This window comes from Sceloporus occidentalis, unplaced genomic scaffold (assembly GCF_023333645.1).
Source record: "Sceloporus occidentalis isolate IW3139 unplaced genomic scaffold, rSceOcc1.0.p SCAF_20, whole genome shotgun sequence".
NCBI classification, from domain to species: domain Eukaryota; kingdom Metazoa; phylum Chordata; class Lepidosauria; order Squamata; family Phrynosomatidae; genus Sceloporus; species Sceloporus occidentalis.
Window position 1 is genome coordinate 8,158,207 of NW_028317000.1, and position 24,545 is coordinate 8,182,751.

At 44.2% G+C, this 24,545-nt stretch overlaps 2 protein-coding genes across 4 annotated transcripts in view; both read left to right on the plus strand.

Moving 5' to 3' along the window:
* Positions 1–10,148, plus strand: part of ATP8B2 (ATPase phospholipid transporting 8B2) — a 79,143-nt gene extending 68,995 nt beyond the window's left edge. For all 3 annotated transcript variants that reach the window (XM_089483641.1, XM_089483643.1, XM_089483642.1), the window contains 8 exons: positions 159–303; positions 2,904–3,087; positions 5,589–5,812; positions 6,223–6,306; positions 7,151–7,381; positions 8,196–8,334; positions 8,810–8,940; positions 9,496–10,148. In XM_089483641.1, coding sequence (XP_089339767.1) covers positions 159–303; positions 2,904–3,087; positions 5,589–5,812; positions 6,223–6,306; positions 7,151–7,381; positions 8,196–8,334; positions 8,810–8,940; positions 9,496–9,798 — 1,441 coding nt within the window. In that variant the 3' untranslated portion in view covers positions 9,799–10,148. The remainder of the gene's footprint in view (positions 1–158; positions 304–2,903; positions 3,088–5,588; positions 5,813–6,222; positions 6,307–7,150; positions 7,382–8,195; positions 8,335–8,809; positions 8,941–9,495) is intronic.
* A 7,917-nt stretch (positions 10,149–18,065) lies between these two features.
* Positions 18,066–24,545, plus strand: part of IL6R (interleukin 6 receptor) — a 29,959-nt gene continuing 23,479 nt past the window's right edge. Inside the window, exon 1 of the mRNA XM_089483357.1 lies at positions 18,066–18,202. Coding sequence (XP_089339483.1) covers positions 18,115–18,202 — 88 coding nt within the window. The 5' untranslated portion in view covers positions 18,066–18,114. The remainder of the gene's footprint in view (positions 18,203–24,545) is intronic.

Genomic DNA, 24,545 nt, shown 5'->3' on the forward strand with positions numbered 1-24,545 from the left:
CAAAGTGTTTAATCATTTAGATGCTAGGGAAGCCTGAACCCCTTTTTCCTAACCTGGACTTTGCTATACCCCCTGCATACTTGAGGCCACCTGGGTTTGAAAAGAGAAACCTTGAAGTTTTTATTGATCCTGATCTTTAATCCTTCCTCTTCTGGCAGGAAGGCTCGAGAGAAATTGATGGACTCCTCACGGTCCATGGGGAACGGCTTCACCTACCAAGAAAAACTCTCTGCCTCAAAGCTTACGTCTGTCCTGGAGGCCGTGGCTGGAGAATATGCCCTAGTTATCAATGGGCACAGCCTGGTAAGTGATGGGTCAGGAGCATGAGTAGGGATGGGTAAGAAATTCATTTGTTACCAGAATGCTTTCTGGGAGGAATGTCAATTCCCAACCACAGGTCCGAACTCAGATGCAGACAGTGGTTTGAAGCAGAATGCAGCAGTGTGACTTTTGGATTAATATCACACAAAGGTCAAGATCCTGCAGGATATAGCATAGCATAATAATTCCACATGTGGAACTTTCCTACTTACTTCTTTTCAACACTCCCTGGCTTACAGCTGCATATGTAAGTAGTAGGATGCCAGCCAGAATACCTCAGCCCATGTATTGGGATTCTGGGAGCGCCAGTCTAAAATGGTGTACACTTAATGTGAGGGGATTCTGGGAGTTTAGTTACAAAAATATTACTTTGTAAGTGTACACCAAAGTGCATGCAGATGCAATAACTGGGAGATTGTGGGTGTCACAGTTCCAAAAGTAACACTTCCAAGATCTGGTGAGACATCTGTACTTTTCAAAGGTTCTAGTATCGAAAACTAACAATATGTTCAAAACCGCTATGTGCATCAACATGCCTTAGTCCATGGGGAAAGTGTTTACAACTGAAATTTTATATGGAAGATATATAAAGCCTTTGGGAAAGGCACACAGAAATATTCATGGATTTCCTCAACACGGGGAGAACAAAAGTTCTCAATCCAAAACGTTCCCAAATTGGAACAGGCTTAAAGTGGGGAATTAGAGAATTACAGTGAATTCAGGTTTTGGTGATTTGCACATCCTTGGACAAAGGATGCTTAAAAGATACATGGATTGATTTAATGTGTGAGTGAGTCATGTTTTCTTCCTTCAGGGATCTTGGAGCTAACCTAGTCCATTACCTTTGTTCCCCATCATTAGGCTTCCCAGTGGAGAAAAACCAATACCCAATGGGAGGGCAGGCAGGATAGGCCACTAGGACTGGAATCAATACTTGCACAGCAAGGAGGTTCTTTGCCAGCCTTGCTGACTGCAGTGCTATAGAATCACTTTCTGAGCACAGGAGCAGAGATTCATAGAATTTTAGAATTGGGTCAGGTTTTGGAGGTCATCCAGACCAACACAGTCCTCGATGTAGGAATCTTGCAACTGCAGCCTCCTTTGCTGTTGGGACAAGGGTGCTTCTGAACCTATGTTTAGTTCAAGAATTGGTTTCACTCACACAACTGGTGCTCACACATAGAACCTCTCAGACTAAGGCCACCTTGTTTTTCTGCCCCAAGCTTCCTTAGATTTCAGCAACCTGTTTTTTCTTAATGGCTTGGTGAGGAGAGACCTTGCTTTTTGTTCAAATACAAGAATTGGAACCCTTTTCTGATCTATTGTAAATCACCCAGGGATATGTTACTTAGGTGATCTACCTAAGTTGTTGTTGTTGTTCATAGAATCATAGAGTTGGAAGAGACCCCAAGGACCATCCAGTCCAACCCCCTGCCATGCAGGAACTCAAAATCAATGCATCCCTGACAGATGGCCATCCGGCCTCTGTATTTCATAATTTTTCATGAATTATAATTATTATTGTTATCATTTATTCCAATCAATATGATAGCAGTTATTTTGTTATTGTTGATTTGTGCCTTCAAGTCATTTCCAACTTATGCCAAGGCAAACCTACCATGGGGTTTTCTTGGCATGTTTTGTTCAGAGGAAGTTTGCCATTGCCTTCCCCTGAGGCTGAGAAAATGCAGTTTGCCCAGGATCATCCAACACTGTTATAAACAGGATGAAAAATGCATAGACTTTTCTCTTTTTGCCAGTCTCCAGAACTCTTGATAGTTTTTAGCATCTGTTGAGTGTTTGCTTCTTAAGGCTGCAGTGGGAAAGATTGGAAAGGCTACAGAATGTATATTTTGTCATACTTGAATTGCAGGATCTTTTTTAATCAATTGGTTGCTATAGATAACCCTTTAATGAAAGCATACAGGTAGGGGATGCAGACTTTTTCAACCTGGTGTCTTCCAGGTATGCTGAATGATTTATTTGGTTATTTAATATTTATATCCCCTCTATTATCTGAGGCAGTAGTCTAGAAATATCTGAGACTGTAGTCAAGAAGTTGAGAGCCAGTCGTGGTTTGAGTGTTGGAATATGACTATGGAGACCAGGGTTCAAATACCTGCTGAGCCATGGAAACCCATGGGGTGACTTTGTTCAGGTCATACTCTCTCAGCCTCAAAGGAAGGCAATGGCAAACCTCCTCTGAACAAATCTTTCCAAGAAAACTCTGTGATAGGGTTCACCTTAGGGTCGCCATAAGTCAGAAATTGAAGGCACACAATTTTTGAAGGCACCCAAAAAGAACAGTCAAGAAGTCAGAGGAAGATTAAGACTTGGAAGGTCATCTCATAAAGGAACTAGATAAGGTCCTAAGTGTAAAGATATATCACTGAATACCAAAGTCATGGTGGTTTATGCCTTAGTATTTTTATTTTTATTTTTGTGTATGGTTGCAAAAGCTGGACAGTGAGGAAAGCTGACTAGAAGAGAAGGAAGTCATTTGAAATGTGGTGCTGGAGGAGAGTTCTATGGATGCCATATACTGCCAAAGTGACTTGGTCTGTACCTCTCTCCCTCCACAGGCTCATGCCTTGGAAGCCGACATGGAAATGGAGTTCCTTGAGACAGCGTGTGCCTGCAAAGCTGTTATCTGCTGCCGTGTCACCCCCTTGCAGAAGGCCCAGGTGGTGGAGCTGGTGAAGAAGTATAAGAAGGCTGTCACCCTGGCCATTGGGGATGGGGCCAATGATGTTAGCATGATCAAGAGTGAGTCCTTGGGGGAGAAAAGGCATATGGGAATCCTCTCTGGCATCATGTGGAGGAAAGTGAGCCAGAGTGACAGATCTGTGCACTTTGTTGTCTGTTGCAGAACACACAACTTTTTTCTGATGTTAGCCTGCATTCACACTGCAGGAATAATCCAGTTTGACACCACTTTAACTGCCATGGCTCAGTGCTATGGCATTCTTGGATTTGTAGTTTTGTGAGATGTTTAGCCTTCTCTGTCAGAGAGCTCTGGTGCCACAACAAACTACAGTGCCCAGACTTCCATAGCCCTGAGCCATGGCAATTAAGGTGGTGTTGAACAGGATTATTCCTGCAGTGTAGGTGCCATCTTAGATTATGTAACGAAGTTGTCTCTGGCAGGGTTAACTGTCCAGCTGCCTTCCTCAATCCAGCACACATAGAACACATTGGACAACAGCACCCACCATCCTACCACATGTGCTGGTAGGTGATGGGAGCCGAAGCCCAACCCATGCCAAGAATGCAACAGAATGTAAACACCTTCAGGCAGGGACTTGTTGCTTCAGTACTACAGAAGCAGTTCCCTTTCTGCAGCAACTGATTTAGGAATCCCAGCTGTGATTTCTTATCGGTGATCAGAGATAAGAGCTGGGATGCTTTTGGAAACTTGGAATTGGAACAGACGACAAAGAGAGGAGTTTTGGGGAAAGACGGGGGGGTCTCAGGAACAACAGTCCCACCATCGGTCAACTGGCCAAGGGCCGGGGGAGTCAGTCAGCCTTTGAGACCAAAACCGCTCCTCGCTCATGTCATAGAAACAGAATCACGGGCATTTTCAGTTCAACCCCACATTACAGGCGGGGATTAAAGATTTGTAGACATTCTGCTTCAGGGTAAAAAGAACTCAGAACATGGAAAATTCTGCTGCCTGAGGATGGAGGTTTTTGGAAGGTGTCCACTTCTGTGTCACATCAATGGGGGTGCATGATGGGGAGGACATGGGAGAGTGCTGTCTTGGTTGTGGCACCTCATTTGTAGTGTGCAAGTAGATACAGTGGACCCTCCACATTTGCTGGGGTTAGGAGCACAGGGAAAGTGGAAAAACTGCAAATAAAACATTATTTTTTTTAACCTGAGAGAATACCTCTCTAGGAATCTAGGTCCTCTAGGGCACCTCTGTGGTTAGCATCTGCTGGTGGCTGACCATAGAATTGTGTTGGAGAACCTACAAATGCCTGGAGAAGTGATATCTCTAGGTCTTCCAGTGTGATTTTTGGCAGAAGTTGACCATAGAGTTGTGCTGGAGGATCTAGAGATTCCTAGAGAGAACACATCCACAAAAGTCAAAGCCACAAATGTGGAGTGCTGACTGTACATTTTAAAAAACATTTGTAGCCTTTTAAAGTGCTTTTAATTTGTTCGCATTGTTTAATATGTTTTTATTCTTCTATTGAAATTACGTATTGATTTTATCTTGGCATTGTTTCAGTTGTTTATATTGCTTCATATGTTCCCTGTCCTGAGCTGTCATGATAGAAGGGCAGGCTGAAAATATACAGTATCAGCAAACAAACACAGAGACAGACAGCTTACTTCCCTGCAACTCCAAAAATCCCTTAGCCAGCATAGCCAAAAGTTGCATTTCTGACTATAACTCCCAGAATACCCCATTTAGCATGACCAGTCACTGTGATGGCTGGGAGATTCTGGGCTCTGAAGGAACCAAATATGCCTTGTATTTCCTTATGATGGGCCCCCACCAAATCTGGTTTTTAGTTTTCGAGTAAATTTGCAAAATTACCGATTGGTATGTTTCTGAAAAGCCCAAGGTGGGCTTATTATATATGTTTCAGGGAGATAATGTACTGTAACTCTTAAAAATAAAGACCTGATAGGTTTCTTTTGTGTTGCCACCAAGTTTTGCTTGCCATAAGTTAGTTTTTAAGATTGTTATTAATTTTATTAATGTGTTTTATATGCATTTTAAGTATTGATGTATGTATTTTAGCGGACTGTAATCCCACCTCGATCCATCTGGGAGAGGCGGGAAAATATAAATAAACTATTATTATTATTATTATTATTATTATTAAATGCAAGGGAGGAAGGGAGGGATTTCTCAGTGGTGCAGCAAGTTATGGCACTTATGGAGATATTAATGACATAGGTAAAAAATATAGACATGACCAGATACATGAGTAATTTAATGAAAACTAGTGCCTTTTATTGCTTATTCCAACATTTCCAGTATTATTTATCATCTCCCCTATAACTCATAGTAACCCTTGAAATTGTCCTTTCTACCAGATACAACATTCACAACCAGTTGTTCTTTTTCATTTGTTATGTGTGTATCTGCTGTTACTTTTTCATTCAGCAGAATGAAATGTTGAATACAAAAAAGTTTAATGATGATGATGATCATGATACAATGGGAAGCAGAAATCAGAATTCAGTGGGCCAGCCTGATATCTCTCCTTGTCTTTCCATTTTCTGTCTTTCCTTCACCTCTCTGGCAGCTGCCCACATTGGGGTTGGCATCAGTGGCCAAGAGGGCATTCAGGCGGTGCTGGCCTCCGACTACTCCTTCTCGCAGTTCAAGTTCCTGCAGCGCCTCCTGCTAGTCCACGGGCGCTGGTCCTACCTGCGCATGTGCAAGTTCCTTTGTTACTTCTTCTACAAGAACTTTGCCTTCACCATGGTGCACTTCTGGTTCGGCTTCTTCTGCGGCTTCTCTGCCCAGGTAGGGTCCCAGGGATGCACGGGGCATTGAACTGAGGGAACATAGAGAAGCCCAGACTTCAGAGCTTAAATTAAGTCCAGATAAACCCTGATGCAAGGCTCAGTTCAGCAGTGTATAGTTTCACAGCTATGTACACATGTTGCATTATGCTCATCCTTTGTGTACATCTGCACTCATCTTCCTCATCCCTCCAAAGAAAGGGATATTTTTGACACTAGCCCAGATGTTCTTGGAAAATTGGATTGATCCCAATGAATTTCCATGACATGACTGGATTTGGTGACACCAGTGGCCTGGGATGACCAACAGAGATAATGAGTCTGGGGTATCCGAATGGAAGAGAGATCTACTCTTCATTCCCCTTCTTTCCCTAATATGCTAACTTCTCTCTCTCCTTTCCCTCAACAAAGACCGTATACGATCAGTACTTCATCACTCTCTACAACATCGTCTACACCTCGCTGCCTGTGCTCGCCATGGGTGTCTTTGACCAGGTCAGTCCTGGGGTTTCTGACTCTGCTTGTTATAAAGGTGGCATGGGAAAGTGGAGAGGAGGACACTTGTAACACAGCCCTCTTAAATCTGCTCTGGAAGTCTTTCTCAGTCTTCACTTAGCTACTACAGTTTGCCTAAAATTTTGCCTATGCTAGAAGTTAAGTGAACATCAGACCCACAATCTTTATATTGTCTCTGTATTTCTTTAATTTTATTATTAGTTCTGTTTATATCCCACCTTTCCTCCAAATCGCTGAAGATGCACTGGTCTGTTGTCATTATGTGTCTTCAAATTGTTTCCGACTTATAGAGACCCTAAGATTAAACCTATCTCGTTTTTTTAACCAGATTTCCTTCCTTGACAACCCCCCCCCCAACACACATACTGCATGCATGTTAGGTATGAGGACAACTTGTCAAATACTCTTGGCTTCCAGATAGGGATAGCACTTGCATGACTCTGTTTGTATATATATTAAAAAGACAGAAAGTATTTTTCCAGCTGTCATAAGGCTGGAAAACCCCCATCTGCTTCTTTCCTAGGGTTAGAACCTTGCTTTGGAATGCTGGAGACACTAAATCAGGCCTCATCTGTTTTCAGAATGTATACTGGTTTTTATTTCAGCTGTATAGTGAATTGCTCATCCATGTTTGTTGTGTTTTTTGGCAAGCTGATTTTGTCTTTTGAAAGACAACATCTAAAATCCTCCAGTCTGCACCATATATATTGCACAACATGATAGTAAGAGGGCAAAAATGAGGCGGGATAGGAAGGCCAGTGGTGAACAGGAGGGGAGGCCTATGGAAGGAGATGCTGAATAGTAATCCCTTTTTGCATTCCAGGATGTGCCTGAGCATCGCAGCCTGGAATACCCCAAGCTGTACGAACCAGGGCAGCTGAACCTCCTCTTCAACAAGCGGGAGTTTTTCATCTGCATTGCCCAGGGCATCTACACCTCCGTCTTCATGTTCTTCATCCCATATGGGGTCTTCAGTGATGATGCCCTCCTCGCTGACTACCAGTCCTTTGCTGTCACTGTGGCAACTTCTCTTGTCATCGTCGTCAGTGTACAAGTAAGGGCCCATTGATATCTACTCTTCACTGGTTGCCACTTCACCTCGAAGTGAAGCCAAGAAGTGATGGGCTGAGTGATAGCTCTGTCTTGAGCTAAAGGTCTTGTTCATGAGTTGAGGTTCTTCTGTCAGTGAATTTGGGGGCATCTATGAGAGATTCTGGGGTTCAGTCCTACAGGGAAGGCTCTCTACACCTTAAATCCCCATGTAGGGGTCACAGACCATATCCTCCTTGTGAAGGACAGGCATTTCATACATGCTGAATGGCACCTTTCCTTTTACATATCACCAGAGCTGGGGAATTATTGTTGTTTTCTTACTGCAGCACCCACAATCCCCTTGCCCCCATGGCCACTGTAATTCCAGAAAGTATTGCATCCCAGTTCTATATATATTCATAGGTCTCTTTGCATTTACGATGACACAGGTGTAGTGATGTGGGGGCAAATGATGGCTTTGCCCCCCAAAATAAGAATTCCACTCCCGTCCCATGAAATATACCTTCATTTTCCAAATTTCTAATAAGTCAGTACTATAAAACTTCAGTTAAACTTTAGAAAAACAGTTTCCAAAGATACACTATAATCCTGCCAAATGCCAACACTCCCACTTCATAAATTTATTAAACCTTTATACAAGCCCCTTTGAGACTAACTGAAAGAAAAACCTGTTAGCATGACCTTTCATAGACTTTAGTCTATTTCCTTAGATGTATGGAGTTCCGCTTTTCTTACAGCCAACACAGGTAACCATTGTGACACCTTCCCACTTCCACCCCTGGTGCCCTGCTAAGTTTCTGCTCTTCTCTTGGCAGATTGGCCTGGATACAGGATTCTGGACAGCTATCAACCATTTCTTTATCTGGGGCAGCCTTGCCGTTTACTTCGCCATCCTCTTTGCCATGCACAGCAATGGCCTCTTCCAACTCTTCCCCAACCAGTTCCGTTTTGTCGGTGAGTCCAAGTGTCTTGTCTCCACTCAGGGGCTGTGGCTGAGCTGTCAAATCTTCTTAGGGACGAAGGGACAAAGTAAGGGAAGCCTACTGTGCATTGTGGGAAGGTTCACCTACATGCCTAAAGGCAGTGCATGATGCATTATGGGAGAATTCTCTTACCTGGCCAAGGGCATTGTGTTTTGGGAGAATTCTCTTACCTAGCCAAGGCATTGTGTTATGGGAGAAATCTTTTACATCGGAGGCACTGCAATGTAGGAGTGTTTCATTACCAGCCAAGGCATCGGGACATTGCTACCACCTGTGTAGGGACAGTGCATTATGGGTGTGTTCTCTTCCTTTCTTGCCTTCCTTTTGCTTTGGGAGGAATGAGGGTATAGCGTCACGTCTGTGCCTGATGCTATTTGTAGCTGTTTCTGCAACTCTTGATCCCAATTCTCTGATTCAATTTTCTATTACCCCTCCTTCTTGGCCAGGCAATGCCCAGAACACGCTAGCCCAACCCGCTGTGTGGCTAACCATCGCCCTCACCACTGTCGTTTGCATAATGCCCGTGGTTGCATTTCGTTTCCTCAAGTTGGACCTGAAGCCTGAGCTTTCGGATACGGTGAGTTTGCATGTGAGGATGGGAAGATGTGCCCATTCTCTGTTTTTCTAGAGGTAGAGAACTTTCCCGCCTTCCTCCTTATAAACTCCAGTCTTGATCCTGGCTGGGGATTATGGAAGTTAGAGACAATGGGTGTTAAAAATAGATGTTCTAGTCTTCCATACACTGGCTAGGAAATTATTTAATTTATTTCATGGGAACATTCTGTTGTCTGCCTAAAAAGTAGTGCATGATGGGAGGGTGCATCCTGGAAGTCTTTTGGTTTTATACATTGCAGCTCTTTCTTGATTCTGAAGCCAGATTTCTCTGCTGGGGTTCTCCTTCCTTGTTCTGCTGTGTAATCTGTAGCAGAGGTTGAAAAGTTACTTTTTTGGGTGGGGGACACAACTGCTCTTCTTCGTTGTGGTGTAGAACCTGTCTCTATTATTTCCATGTGATTCCTGACTCTAATATCATGTTTTGTGTTAAAGAAGTCATGTCCACTTTGTTAACTGAGGTATACCTGTCTTTTCATGCTGCCTTTGATCCCCTCCTCCTCTCCTTGTGCCTCCTCAGGTGCGCTATACCCAGTTGGTCCGGAAGAAGCAGAAGACACAGCACCGGTGCATGGGCCGGGTGGGCCGAGTGGGCTCCCGGCGCTCAGGCTATGCCTTCTCCCACCAAGAGGGCTTTGGCGAGCTCATCATGTCTGGCAAAAACATGCGCCTCAGCTCCCTGGCCTTGTCCAGCTTCAGTGGCCGCACCAGCACCAGCTGGATTGAGACCTTGCGGAAGAAGAAGAGTGGTGGCGGCGACTGCAGCAGCATCGCCAGCAGCCCCAGTGGTGGCAGTGGCCCTGACAAGACCCTAAAAGTGTGAGAAAACCCAAGGAATGTCTGGGAGGGGTCCTGGATGAATGGATGGACAGACAGACAGGCAGGCCTCCTCTGGTGGAGAGGGGAGGAAGACCGTCGGCAGGCCAGAAGCGCCCTGTCCTTCAGTTGCTGTGGAATCACGGCGCCTTCCTGATGGATCGGTACACGCAGGCCTGAGGCCTCAGCTGTTGCCGTATAACCAAAAAATACTCCCTGTCTGGCCAGCAGCACATAGTGGCCTCGCAGGCTGGTGGGAGAGATGGGAATCGACCCACCAAATCTCTCTCCCTCCAACACTCCCCAAACTGGACAGATGGAACCCCGAACTGTTGTGCATAAGGGGTCTTTTTAAAATATATATATATATATATATATATATATATATACATACATATAGATATATAGATATATACAGAAACAAAATCCAGTTATATCTACTCACCTCGGCAGCGCAACGTCTACTCCCTGCACCGCACACGAATGTATCCAGCTAGACGGTTGGGGCAATAAGAGGCATCGTGTGGTGACGTCACAAGATGGAGCATAGCCTCCTTTCTTCTCGCCTCACTTCTTTGCCTCCTCCCCATCACCTCCGTATGTCTTTTTTATATATAGAGATAGATATATAGAACTATAAAGAAAGAGAAACTAAGAACAATCCAAGTTTACACAAAGAAAAGAGAAAGAGATTGGATTCTTTTTCGTCTCATATTGTCCGTTGGCACGCTGGAAGTTTTCGGTGGGTGCCCCTTGGGCATGGAGCAGCGGCGTTCAGGAGACAAGACAGAAATGGCACAGGAGGCCTCCTTTAAACCAGCCCTGCTAAAGGAAAATTGGCATCGGAGGCTTAGGAGAAAAAGGTCACTTGCTCCATCAAGATGGCCCCTTCCTCAGCAAACAGATTCCCTGTTTCTGTGTTGGGATGGAAAGGGGAGAGCAGGCCACTTTGGACAATGTGGGGAGAGCTGACCCCACTTCTTTCTAGAGCACCCTGGCCCTGTGCCCCGCAACTGATTCCTGGGGCAGGAGAAGGTTAAGAAGAAAAGAGTATATTTTTATATAAATGTCAGACTTGGGTTCGCAAAAAGCAGCTTCCCTTTCTCCCTCCCCCCACAACACACCTCACCTGCCCTTTTCTTTGTGTCTGCAAGCGCTCTTGTGCCACAGGAGATGGGGCACAGCAGAGCTAACTAGATGGGGAGAACCCGGGGAGAGCCTTTTCTTTTGGGGATTGGGCTGATATTTCAGAGTGGAGTGGTAGCCCTGCTTCCTCTCCCCAGATCAGATCTGTGTGTCCGCATGGCTTCTAGCATAGTGTACCAGCCCAAAAGCCCATCTAGTCCATAGCATTCCGTGTACATAATGGTCAACCAGATAACCCTGGGGGAAACCCATATTCCTCAGTTGCTGGTATTTAGAAGTAGGCTGTCTCTGAACAGGGAAGCTCCATTCTTCATTATCAAGAGCAGAAGAGGAGCTGGGCTGGATCAGGCCCAGTTCTCAGTCCAAATCACAGTCCAGCATTCTCTTCACAACGGTCAACTATTGGGAAGCCTACAAAGCAGGGCATGAGAGCCAGGGCAGCCTCCTCCTCACATTCCTTAGCAGCTGGTATTTGCCTCTGAACAGATAGGTTCCATTTATTCATAAGAGTGGAAGAAACACCCTGATAGATCAGACCAATTGTGGCAATAGATTCTTCTTCTCACAGTGGCCAACTGGGTGCCTCAGTTGGAAGCCCACAAGCAAGCTGTGAGGAAAACTCCACACTCTTGCTGACCCATACTAGTTCCTTTCTGCTGCCCTTTTGTGGACCTTCCTCTTCTCCTCTTCCATAGATGGTTTGCCATTTCCATCTGCTTCTCATCTCTCATTCATCCAAAGGTTCTCCCTTTTTTGACTGCTCATAGTCCAAGCTGCTCTGATCTCCAGATTCAGCTACCATTAGCTCCTGTCCTGCTAAGTAGGAACTTTGGCTGAGTGACTCTTAATCAGACCATGAGACCCACAGCTTTTTGGATGTAGGACTCCAACTTTCATCTCCCTTAACCATTGGCCATGCTAATGAGGGATGATGCAGCTCCTGGTGGGAAACAGGAGATAGGACCATTAATCCCTCTTCCCCTCAAACCTGAAGATGGCTCTTGCTTACCTTCTGATCTTCCTGTCCCCATTATTTTTTTAAATGTGCCTTGGAGAGAAGGGGGTGACCCACTGCAGTGGGTGAGGCTGGAAGGATGTGATCCCAAAGTCTAGTGGGTCACCCCCTTCTCTGTTTCACTTGGGGAGGTATGCCCTGAGCCTCTGGAGCAATGCTGCTTGAGCTATCGCATGTGAGGGACCAGCAGTTTCTTCCCAGTGTGTCAGGGACCGCCACCACATTGATGTCCATTGAGACAAATGTTTATTTCCTGGAAACTCTCCAGGGACTGGCAGCTGATGGCTCCTGGACTTGCACTGGTCTATGGACCACCAGTTTGGGCAGCACTGCTCTCGAGGCCTATGGGCAACTGGACCCATAGAATCATAGAATTGGAAGAGACCTCAAGGGCCATAAAGTCAAACCCCTGTCTTCCCTTTCCGTCTTTCCTTTCCTGATCCCCTGCAGCTCTCTTCTCACATTTCTTTTGCAGAAAGGACTCATTCCTACCTGGCAAAGTTACCTGTCCTGATGTGGAAGGGGCCAGTGTGGCCCTTCCCAGAATCCCACAAGCTCCTGGTTGACCAGTGTAGGAAGCAGCGTGCTTTGCGTTGGGCCTTTGGTTTCATCCAGCATCACTCTTTTTCTGTTCTGTCAGATCAGTTCTTGTTTCCCCCCCTCAGACCGCCACCCTTGTTCTGCTGTGTAAGCAGAGGTTTCAAAAAGTTACTTTTTGAGGGGACAAAACCTCCCATAACTCCCAGAGGCAACATAACATCTTGTCAGTATGGAGAGAGATCTTGTAGCACCTTTAAGACTAAGTGAAAGAAAGAAGTTGGTAGCATGAGCTTTCCTAGGCTTCAGTCTACTTTCTCAGATGCTTTTGGTGGAGCACCAGGGGCAGACATATATATGCCATAGGTATGTGAGAATGGCATCTTGCCGTGCCCCTTGGGGGATTCTGGGAGCTGGCATTTCTCCAAATCAATGTTTCCCAAATTTGGATCCTCTAGATGTTTTCGACTTCAGCTTCCAGAATTCCTGATGGTAGGATTCAAAGATATAGCTGTGTTAGTCTGTAAAATCAGTATGTAGAGAGATCTTGTAGCACCTTTGCATCTAATGCATCTGAAGACGTAGACTGAAGTCTATGAAAGCTCATGCTGCCAATTTCCTTCTTTCAGTTAGTCTCAAAGGTGCTACAAGGTCTTTCTACATAGACTTGTTAGCCAAAGTGGCTGGGGCCTCTGAGAAGTGAAGTCCAAAACATCTGGAGGATCAAAGTTTGGGAAACACTGCAGTATTTTTAAAGCTCTGGACATGAGCTAGCCCCAAACCCACCCCATCTCACCCAGTTGCTATTTTGTCTCCCTGTAGGCAGTGCCACCCCAGTCCGCACGGCATGGGCATCATGGGAGGGGGAGCATGGGGAGGACCACACTTCAGTCAGTCACCGGCTGCATTTGTGTCTCGCCCGAGACTGATTCCGATACCAAAGAGGAAAAGTCCGTTGGAGGAATGGGGTGTGCGTTCCGGTTTGCCGCGGACTGTCTTACTTTTTATTGTTTTGGTGCAGGTCGAAAGGAGCTGGACAGCTGGACCGTGCAGGGACCGAGAACATTCCGTATAATTTATTACACATTTCTATACTTGGCAGAATTGTATCATTTTATGGGTATAAAGAGAAATTGCATTTTCTTAAAAAAAACCCCACACAATGGCTTTCCTTTCATACTGTCTTCCTGCGTTTCATGCTCAAATAAAAGGGATTGTGTTGGGCAGGGGAAGGATCCACTTGGAAGGGTGCACCTTTGGTCATGTAATGCTGATGGAAAGCACGCGTTGGCACTGGTGAAGTCATGCTCATGGGCATTATCTGACAGCTGATGGAGACACACCATGTGGTTTTTAATTTAATTTGATAATTATGGGTATCTTTTTAAAGGAAGGAAACCATGGAGGGGAGTGAAGATTGGTTCCAAATGTTGTTGTTTTTATTTTTACATTGCCAAGGTATTTTGAAGCAATAGTGGCGAGTCCAAATCGGCCACCCGATCCTAGCTTTTGGACACCCTGTGGAAACAAACGGGAACTTTACTCCATAAAGCAAGAACGCAAATCCAGATCAGAAGCCAATGAAATACTGTACTGTCCAGGGTTGGGCGAACAGGTTAGTTAAAAATAGTGCAAATTGTATTTGCAAGGCTGTATTCATTCCCTCCCCATAAGGTTTTTGGACTTTGGGCATATCGTGAAACGATAGGACTTACTGGAAAAGAGTCATGCTTAGAAAAGACAGTTATGCTTAGTAAAATGGAAGGCAGTAGAGGGTGAGATTATAATAGATTAGAAAACTGGGCCAAAGCTAACAAAAATGAACTTCAACAGGGAGAAATGCTGCATTTAGAGTGGAAAAAGGAAATGCACAGATATAGAATGGAGGACACCTGGCTGAATGAAACTACGTGTGAAAGGGATCTGGGAGTCCAAGTAGACCACAAATTGAATATGAATCAACAGTGTGATGCAGCAGCTAAAATGCCAATACAATTTTAGGTTGCATCAATAAAAGTATAGTGTCTAGATCAAGGGAAGTAATAGTGCCACTCTATTCTGCTTTGGTCAGGCCTCACCTGGAATACTGTGTCCAGTTCTGGGCACCACAATTCAAAAAGGATGTGGAGAAACTAGAGCGTGTCCAAAGGAGGGCGACTAAAATGGTGAAGGGCCTGGAAACCATGTCCTATGAGGAATGACTTAGGGGGCTGGGAATGTTTAGCTTGGAGAAGAGAAGGTGAAGAGATGATATGATAGCCCTGTTTAAATACTTGAAGGGATGTCATATTGAGGAGGGAGAAAGCTTGGAACAATGGATGCAAACTGCAGGAAAAGAGATTCCAGCTCAACATTAGGAGGAACTTCCTCACAGTAAGGGCTGTTCGACAGTGGAACAAACTCCCTCGGAGTGTAGTGGAGTCTCCTTCCTTGGAGGTCTTTAAACAGAGGCTGGATGGCCATCTGTCGGGGATGCTTTGATTGAGATTTCCTGCATGGCAGAATGGGGTTGGACTGGATGGCCTTTGTGGTCTCTTCCAGCTCTATTATTCTATGATTCTATGGTGATGCTTTGTAAAATGGAAGGCAGTAGGAAAAGAGGAAGACAACCCTTTAGGTGGTATCGATTCGATTGAAGCCACAACCCTAAGTTTGCAAAACCTGAGCAATGTAGTTATGACCAGTGTTCTTGAAGGTCCCTCATTCATAAAGTCACTATAATTTAAAGTTGAGTCGACAGCAAATAACAACAAAATAGTTCCCTATGTAAATATCAATCTGAATTAAATAGATTGTATCTAGTGGAGAAGCTTCCACTGACAAACCCTCTGGATGGGAAAATGGACAAGAAACCCCAGTCAGTGATGTTTTTAAAAATACCCTGTACATTGCCATCTTGAGGGCTAGAAACGTGTGTCCTTTTCAAAGTAGGCTCCCAGAAAGCTTCTTGCCTTTTGCTGGCTCCTTAAAAGTCCTAGTTTGCAAAGAACTAAATGCATCAGTTGACAATAGTTTATAAACTTTACTCTATTGACTTGACCTTCTGTCCACATTTCTTTGATTTTCTGAAAAGGAAAAAGAGAGATATTGGCTTAGTAATAAATTTTCCCCTTCTCCCCAAGTTGGAAGTATCTGACCACCTCCATGTAGAACCTTCTTTTGAGGAAACCTGGGTGTGCGCACTTTTCTGGACACTTGCAAACTGGAAAGAAATTTTGGCAGAAGGCAATGGATAAGACTGAAAATAGTAAATGCTCTGGAAACCGAGCCCTGTGAGGAATGGCTGAGGGATCTGGGGATGCTTAGCTTGGAGGTGAGAAGTTGGAGAAGGTGGCATGATGTGGGGATGTGCCTTCAAGTCTTCGGTTGGCTTCTGGCAACCCCATGAATTTCATAAGGTTTTCATAGGCAAGGAAGACTCATTGTCCTCTTTATATATCCGAAGGAATGCCATGTGGAAGATGGAGTGAGTTTCTTCCCTGTCACCACATACAGTATACCCTCCAACATTTCACAGCTGAAAATGGGCATGTGGCCAAGCAACGCTGTTGTGTTATTGCGATGGTATGGCTTCATTTCCAACTTAAGGCAACCCTAATGGAAAATTTCTAGGCAAGTTTCCTCAGAGAGGGTTTGCCATTGCCATCCTCTGAGGCTGAGAGTGTGCGACTTGTCCAAGGTGGGTTTCACGGCCGAGCTGGGATTCGAACCCTGGTCTCCAGAATCCTAGTCCAACACTCAGCCACTATGCCACACTGGCTCTCCTCTCTTCCTATTCCTGAGGAAATGGAGTGCAAATTACTTTCTCTGACGTTGAACTTGGTTTCGGGGAAAGGGAGAGGAGGAAAAAGAAATGGGTGTTACAAGTTTCCATGGTATACTGATACGGACTAACACAGCTATTCCTTTTAATATTTTAAAAAAGCACTTTTAGGATATCTGTGTAGCTGTAAATGTGTTGTCACATCCATACGTTCCTGGGTATATACCAAGAAAATAGATCATTTTTGGATGAAGGCTTCCAGAATCCCTGAACCATAGCCTTGGATTCTGAGAGCCACAGTCCAAAAAGGTAATTTCCCCCAACTCTGAGCTAGGAATATATGCAGGTGTTCCACCAAAATTAAATCCACCCCCAGCTTGGCTCACTTGCTTGAGGGATCAGAAAGACCTGCCAAACCCACAGCATGCCTACTGTCTCTTTCTGTGTCAAAGTTGGGCCTGGATCCCATCGGCTGAGATTCTCACTTGGGGACGTACATGGATTGTGTTCCTCTGGTTAAGGAAACGCAACCAGCGTTCTTGAAGCATTTGATTCTGTGGATTAAAATGTGACTTCTGTCCTGGCTCACACCAATAATATAGCTCAATGTCTCTGTACAATGCCCGGCTGCACTTCTTTGACTATTCAAGCCCTAACTCTGGGAGATGAATCTGGCAGGGTCTGTGTTCAAATCCCATGCCCTGCCGCTGAAAAGTGGGCCTTCTCTTCAACTACGACTCCATGGCGCATTGTTCTGAATTTAGACAAATCTGCCACCTTCTTTCTCCAAATGCTCCGTCCCACCACTCAGCTGTGGCCATTTTCTTCAGAATAAACTTAAGCTTCCAGTCTTCATAGTTTGCATAAGGGGCGATTTAAAGAAACCTGGCAGTTTCTGTGTGCAAATGCTGTGCTCCACCACTGAAGCGCATACCTTTTCCTGAAGAGAAACTTAAGATTTCAGTCCTCATGATTCTACACAAGACATGATTTAAACGAATCTGGCATCTTCTGTGAGCAAATTCTATGTTCCACCATTCAGCTGCAGTCATTTTCTTTAAAATAAACTAAGGTGCTGGTCCTCATGGTTCTGTATAAGGGGCAATTTAAAGAAAACTGGCACCTTCTGTGTGCAAAATCTTTACCCCACCATTCAACTGTGGTCATTTTTCTTTAAAATAAACTAAGAATCTCATCCCTGTGGTTTTGCATAAGGAGCAATTTAAACAAATCTGCCACTTTCTGTGTGCAAATTCTATGCTCTACCATTGCACAGCGCATGCCTTTTCTTAAGAAAGGCGCAGAAGATTCCAGCCCTCATGGTTCCAAAAAAGGGGCTAATTTAAAGAAGTCAGGTAGGAAGCTGCCTTATCCTGAGCCAGACCTTAGTCCATCTGTGGCACTGCTATTGCACAGGTTGGCAACTGGTTCTCTGCACAGCTTTGCTCAGCCTTGGCAGCTGATGTGTGTGCAGCACATGTCCTTTCAAAGGGGGAAAAAGTGCTGAGCCAAAGGTGGAAATTTCTCTGCCCGGCCTTCCCTTGCGAAGGCTTGGTGTTTTCCCCTTTGCTGTCACTTTTCCCTCCTCCCCACCCCATCGTCCTCTGCCACCCTGCCCTCCTGGACACCCTTCTCCTGCCAACTCCACCCCTATTGCTCAATCTCTCCTCCCCACTTTCACAACACACCAGAGCACCCACACGATGAGAGAGAGAGAAGAAACTTCTGCTGGGATCAGTTCCTCAAATGCCTCTTCACTGTCAGGAGGCAAAACGGCAGCAGTCGCCAATGCCAAGGGGCACACAAGAGTGGCAGTCCCCTGGGAGCCTGGCACAGGCACAGACTGGCATCTCCTTGGCATCATGTGGCTGGCTGGTGCCTCCTTGATGGCTCACCTGATCCTTGCCACGGCTACCTTGGTGGACCCACAGCAACTGTGCCTGAAGCCAGGTAAGAACTGTGGCCCATTTTGTCTGTACTCTGCAATTGCCAGTCTCCAGACTCTTCTGGGCATGGCAGGATTGGATGCCCCATGGCATCTCTTCCAACTCTAGGATCCTCCTCCAAATGCATCCGAGGAAGGAGACTTAAATCTAGGAAAGTTCATGCTGCCAATGTCTTTATTTCAGTAAGTGTCAAAGGTGCTAGAAGATCTATTTACATACAGTTTTACAGACTAACACGGCTATATCTTAGGATTCGATGATTCTCTTTGGGGCCATTTATCTTCCCAAATGACAACTGCCTTGGAAAGTGGATGGTATGATGGTTAATAATCCAAGGTTAGGAAAAACAGTTACTTTTTTTGGACTTTGTTGTGAGCCTTCAAGTTGTTTCCGACTTATGGCAACCCTATCATGGGGTTTTCTTGGCAAGTTTGTCATTGCCATCCTTGGAGGCTGAGAGAGTGCGACTTGCTTAAAGTCACTCAGTGGGATTCCATGGCTGAGCTGGGATTCGAATCCTGGTCTCCAGAGTTTTGCTCTGGTGCCACAACCAACTACAATCCCCACAAAATTGCATAGGCAGTTAAAGTGGTGTCAAACAGGGTTATCTCTGCAATGCAGATAAGGTGAGGGGTATAGATGTAGGTATAGACTCAGAAAAGAGATATAGAGAAAGCAAGAGGCACTCAAGACAGCCCCTGCTTTCGGATTGATAAGCCACAGAGACACAGCACAGAAGGAAAGAGGATGAGGAAGGGAAAGGAAAACAATATCAAAAACACAAAAAAGGGATGAAGAAGGAGAAAGGAAGAAACATCAAGAAACATGTTTTGAAAGTTATGACCTTTCTCACTGCGGTGGAATGGCTGCTAGGTGACAATTTGGGAGAAATGAGCCCCATGGAGCAGACTTCGTACGAGAGCGGTCCTGCTTCCTTTATCTCTCTTCTTTCTTATCTACCTACTCATGTGGATGATTGGACTTGTAGTCCAACACATCTAGACAGCCCTTTGCCAGAGAAAGCTTGAGTTGCTACATCAGGGTAGGATTGTTACATGGATTTGTAATTGGTTGTCCAGCCGAAGCCAAAGGGTGCTCACCAATGGCTCTTTTTCTTCATCCTGGAGAGAAGTGACCAGTGGAGTCCCACAGGGCTCTGTCCTGGGCCCAGTGCTGTTCAACATCTTTATCAATGACTTGGAGGACAGAATTGAGGGCATACTCATCAAATTTGCAGATTACACCAAATTAGGAGAAATATCTAATACCCCTGAGGACAGGATCAAACTTCAGAATGGCTTTAATAGATTAGAAAGCTGGGCCAAAGCTAACAAAATGAAATCCAACACGGAGAAATGTAAGGTACTGCACTTATGTAGAGAAAATGAAATGTATAGATATAGGATGAGGGACACCTGGCTGACTGAAACTACGTATGAAAGGGATCTGGGAGTCCAAGTACACCAAAAATTGAAAATGAGTCAACAATGTGATGCGGCAGCTAAAAAGGCCAATGCAATTTTAGGCTGCATTAATAGAAGTATAGTGTCTAGATCAAGGGAAGTAATAGTGCCACTCTATTCTGCTCTGGTCAGGCCCCACCTGGAATATTGTGTCCAGTTCTGGGCCCCACAATTTAAAAAGGACATTGAGAAACTGGAGCGTGTGCAAAGGAGGGTGACTAAAATGCTGAAGGAATGACTTAGGGAGCTGGGGATGTTTAGCCTGGAGAAAAGAAGATTAAGAGGTGATATGATAGCCCTGTTTAAATATCTGAAGGGATGTCACATTGAGGAGGGAGCAAGCTTGTTTTCTACTGCTCCAGAGAACAGGACCCAGAGCAATGGATGCAGTAAGGGCTGTTCGACAGAGGAACTCACTCCATCAAAGTCTAGTGGAGTCTCCTCCCTTAGAGGTCTTTAAACAGAAGCTGGATGGCCATATGTCAGGGATGCTTTGATTGAGATTTCCTGCATGGCAGAATGGGGTTGGATTGTATGCCCCTTGCAGTCTCTTCCAACTCTATGGTTAGACCTGGATTAAAAAGTCATTCTGATCATGAAGCCTACTGGCTGACTATGTATTTATGGACCAGTTGCTACCTCTTGGCCTAGTTGACCCACCTCACCTGTTATGAGCATATCATGGTAGGAACGAGGAGAGGACAACCCCAAAAGTATGTGAGGAAGGGAGCTCTTATGATTTCTTGAACCATCTTGGAGGAAAAGTGAGATGTAGAACAAGGGCCTCATTCCCACGTACAAATAAATTGGTTTGCGATCTGAATTGATGGATCGAATGGAAGGTGGAGCATGGTTCACACTACAGTTGCCCTGATTGCATTTCCCCCCCTGTAAAATAACCCACTTGCGGTTCATATCTGCAAGTGAATCAATTTGAAATGAATCCACTCCAGCCAATCGAAGGGCAAATTTAAATCAATTCCCATCTGCATCTGGTTTGCACTTGTGCGGAATCGATTTATCCAAAAAGACACGGAAAAAATCAGTTCCAAAAAGACGGCGGGCTAAATGGGTCTAGCGCATGCCCCTCCTCTCCGATATGGGTCAAGTGGGAACCAGGGTCATTTGAATTGGTTCAAACCGATTTGCAATCCGGTTTAAAAGGTAGTGGGAATCAGGCCAAGATTTGTCTCCTCTGGGGAGTACATCTTAGTGGGATGGATGATTAGGGGGTAGATAGAGGTAGTAATGTGGTTCCTGGTAGTTGAAGGACAATGTTTTGGAGCTAGGACTTCTAAAAAAGACATGGGAGCACATGAGATGGTTTGGATTCTCTTTTGAATCATCTGGTAATGGTTATGGAGCTGGTTGAGTCTAGGAAGAGAAGAACTTTCGTCTATCTATCTATCTATCTATCTATCTATCTATCTATCTATCATCTATCTTTGAACTGGTTTTTTAAAATCATTTTTATTCATTTCATCTTTAAAATCACAAGTTATGTCATACATCCTACATTAACAAACATATCAAAGATAACTTAGAAAACAACATTCCCAGTAAATTAAATAAATTTATTATATATCATATTCTCTTTCCCCCACCCCCAAAATTTCAAATAAAGTTCAAACATAATTGTATTGACTTCTTTGTCTTATCTGTAGGAGTAAATTGTTCTTAATCTTCAGGACTTTGCTTTGTTATCTAAAGTCGATCTCTATCTTATAAAGCGATATTATATTAATTTTCTTAGACAGTTGATCTATAGATTATGTGTGTGTTTGTGTTATTATTATTAATCATTTTTTTAAAAAACTCATTAACTCCATTGTTTTTTTTTTTTACAAAACATCAAAAAATTTATCCCATTCTTCCCATCTGAGAGAACATCATCTATTGATCTTGACACTTTATCCATTTCAAGCTTGGAACAGTTTTTAAGATGGTGGGATCTCAAGATCAATATGCTGATATTGACCCTCCATCACCTTAAAAATTATTCCTAGGTAGATAGGTAGGTAGGTAGGTAGATGATAGATAGATAGATAAATAGATAGATAGATAGATAGATAGATAGATAGATAGATAGATAGATAGATAGATAGAGAAAGCCTTGTCTTGCTCCAACTTGACCAGCTCCATCACCACTACCAGGTGGCTCAAAAGAGAATCCAAACCATTAGAGCCATTAGGGCTGAAGGGCGGGATATAAATACCTAAACAAACAAACAAACCATCTCACTATCTCTCCTTCTCCTCTCCTGGACTAATTTGATCCTGTCGGACCTTCATTATCCACGGATTCTTGTAAGTTTTTGAATAGGGATAGCAAATGACTTTTTCCATCCGCTACCATTCAAACTTCTTTAAATATGAAGACTCTTGCAAGCACATCATGTGTGCCTTCCCAAGTAAGTCAGCCCAGGGCAGATTGCAGGCAACCTTTCTTATTCCTAGGAGACGACAGTAGTCATTTTAACATTTCTTCGCATTCAGTCATAAAGTATTCTTCTAATTGATAATTCCTGAGGAGGTTCGGCTATGTAGTGGTCCAGTTTTGAAGATCTTTGTGGGGGGAACTTAGCCCCTCAGCCTAGTCTTGAGCCGCCACCACCCCCAATCTGTCTGTCTGTCTGTCTGTCTGTCTGTCTGTCTGTCTATTGTTTTTTGTGGGGTTTTGGGGCTATGTCTATGTGGCCATGTTCTAGAAGAGTTTATTCCTGACGTTTTGCCAACATCTGTGGCGTTGGCATCTTCAGAGAATGCTGGCATGGAAGTAACAAAATGAATATATATATACCCCACTTCCTCTCATGACAGCATTCTCCGAAGATGCCAGCCACAGATGCTGGCGAAACGTCAGGAATAAACTCTTCTAGAACATGGCCACATAGCCCAAAAAACCCACAAAAAACTATGGATGCTGGCCATGAAAGCCTTCAACTTCCTATCTATCTATCTATCTATCTATCTATCTATCTATCCATCCATCATCTGTCTATTATCTCTCTATCTTATTCTCTCTCTTTCTGTCTAAAATCTTGACTTAGATCTAGGTAAAGAAGTGGTTTTAAACTACAGTTTAAAGAGAAAACACCTCTCTAGGTCCTCCAATTCAACTCTGTGATCAACATCTGATAGAGGTTGACCATAGAATCACGTTGGAGGACCTACAAATGCCTAGAGTTGGTAATCTACATGCAAAACAGACATACAGACAGTAGGTCAAAGCATATCAAGAGAGTGTGGTTTAATCCTTATATAAAAGGGTTAAAAGAACTACTTTCTACTTCCTCTCATTTCACCCATAAAATGGGGTGGGAATCACACAAGCCCTCCAGATGTTTTTGGATCTCCTGGCTATGCTGGCTAGGGATGTTGGGACTTGTAGTCCAACAGCATCTGGGGCCCCTTTCGCACTTCACAATTGTAGTTGTGATGCCACTGTAACTGCTATGGCTGTATCCTATGAAATCCTGGCCTTTGTAGTTTGGAGAGATTTTGGCGCTTGTCTGGTTAGATTTTTAAATATTCCTCCCCAAACTCCATTTGGGTAAAAATGGAGAAAGAAACTAAAACAACTTTGTGGCAGGATTTTGCATCAGGTCAGCAAAGCAAGAAGAAGTGGTAGAGGACGCTTTTCAAAATCAAATCTCAGAAATCTCTAAGGGTGCATCTGCACTGGAGCAATAATGCAGTTTGACCCCACTGTAAGTGTTGCAACTCTATCCTATGGAATCCTGGGATTTGTAGGTTTACAAGGTCTTTATCCTGCCAGAGCGTGCTGGTGCTTCATGAAGCTAAAAATCCCAGGATTCTCTAGGATGCAGCCATGTCAGTAAAAGTGGCATCAAGCTGCATTATTTTTTACAGTGTAGATGCACCCCAACTTGCAAGAATTAGTAGTTATGGAGGATTTAAATTGTCCTGATATCTGATATCTTCTCTCCAAAAAATTCCTGATGTGCCTTAAGGATTATTTCCTCTTTCAAAAGTTGGAGGTAGGAACAAGTGGATAGGCAATCCTAGACTAGATCCAAATCAATAGAAAGGAGTTGTTCACTGAAATCTTGGTATTTTAGGGGAAATGGTTACGTAATGCTAGATTTCATGATTGTGGGACAGGCCAAAGAAGAATATAGTCAAGCATGCACCCTGAATTTCAAGAAAGTTGACTTTATCGAGCTCAGAGAAATACTGGTTAGAATCCCGTGGCTGCAGATGCTAAAAGAAAAAGACACTCAGCAAAAGTGGGCCTTCTCAAAGAAAGAGCTGCTGAAAGCACAATCACGGGTAATTCCATGGAAGGAGAAAAGTGGGAAGCATTTGAAAAAGCCCATGTGTTTTGCACAGTAAACATGAGGAAGAAGTGAAAAGAAAAAAACCAGCATGCGCAGAGATCGGAAGGAAGGATGAATCACCAAAGAAGAGCACAGATGGGTAGCCCAAGCTTGCAGGGATATTGTAAGGAAAGCTAAAGCTCCAAAGAAGCCGAGACTGACTAGACAAGCAGGGAGCAACACATATGGTTGAATTAAGAGAATGGCCAAGGGAACTGTGGGACTGCTGCGTAGCAAGAATGGCAAAATGCTAACAGAGAACTATGAAAAGGCAAAGTTGCTCAATATGTTGCTTCAGTTTTTCTTCCCAAAAGAGAAGCGTGTGTTTCCATACATCGGCAGAGACCTTGGCGAGAAATGTGGATCACAACTCAAAGATTGATAGTGAGGTGTTGCAGGATGCTTGGTTGCTTTATGTGTGTGCCTATGGACACACATGTACAGCTTTTGCAACAACGGAACTGTTTGTCTTTAAGGTCTCACAAGACCCTTTGTTCCTGCCTTAACAGATTAACCCAACAATCATTATAAGTTTCGCAGTCAA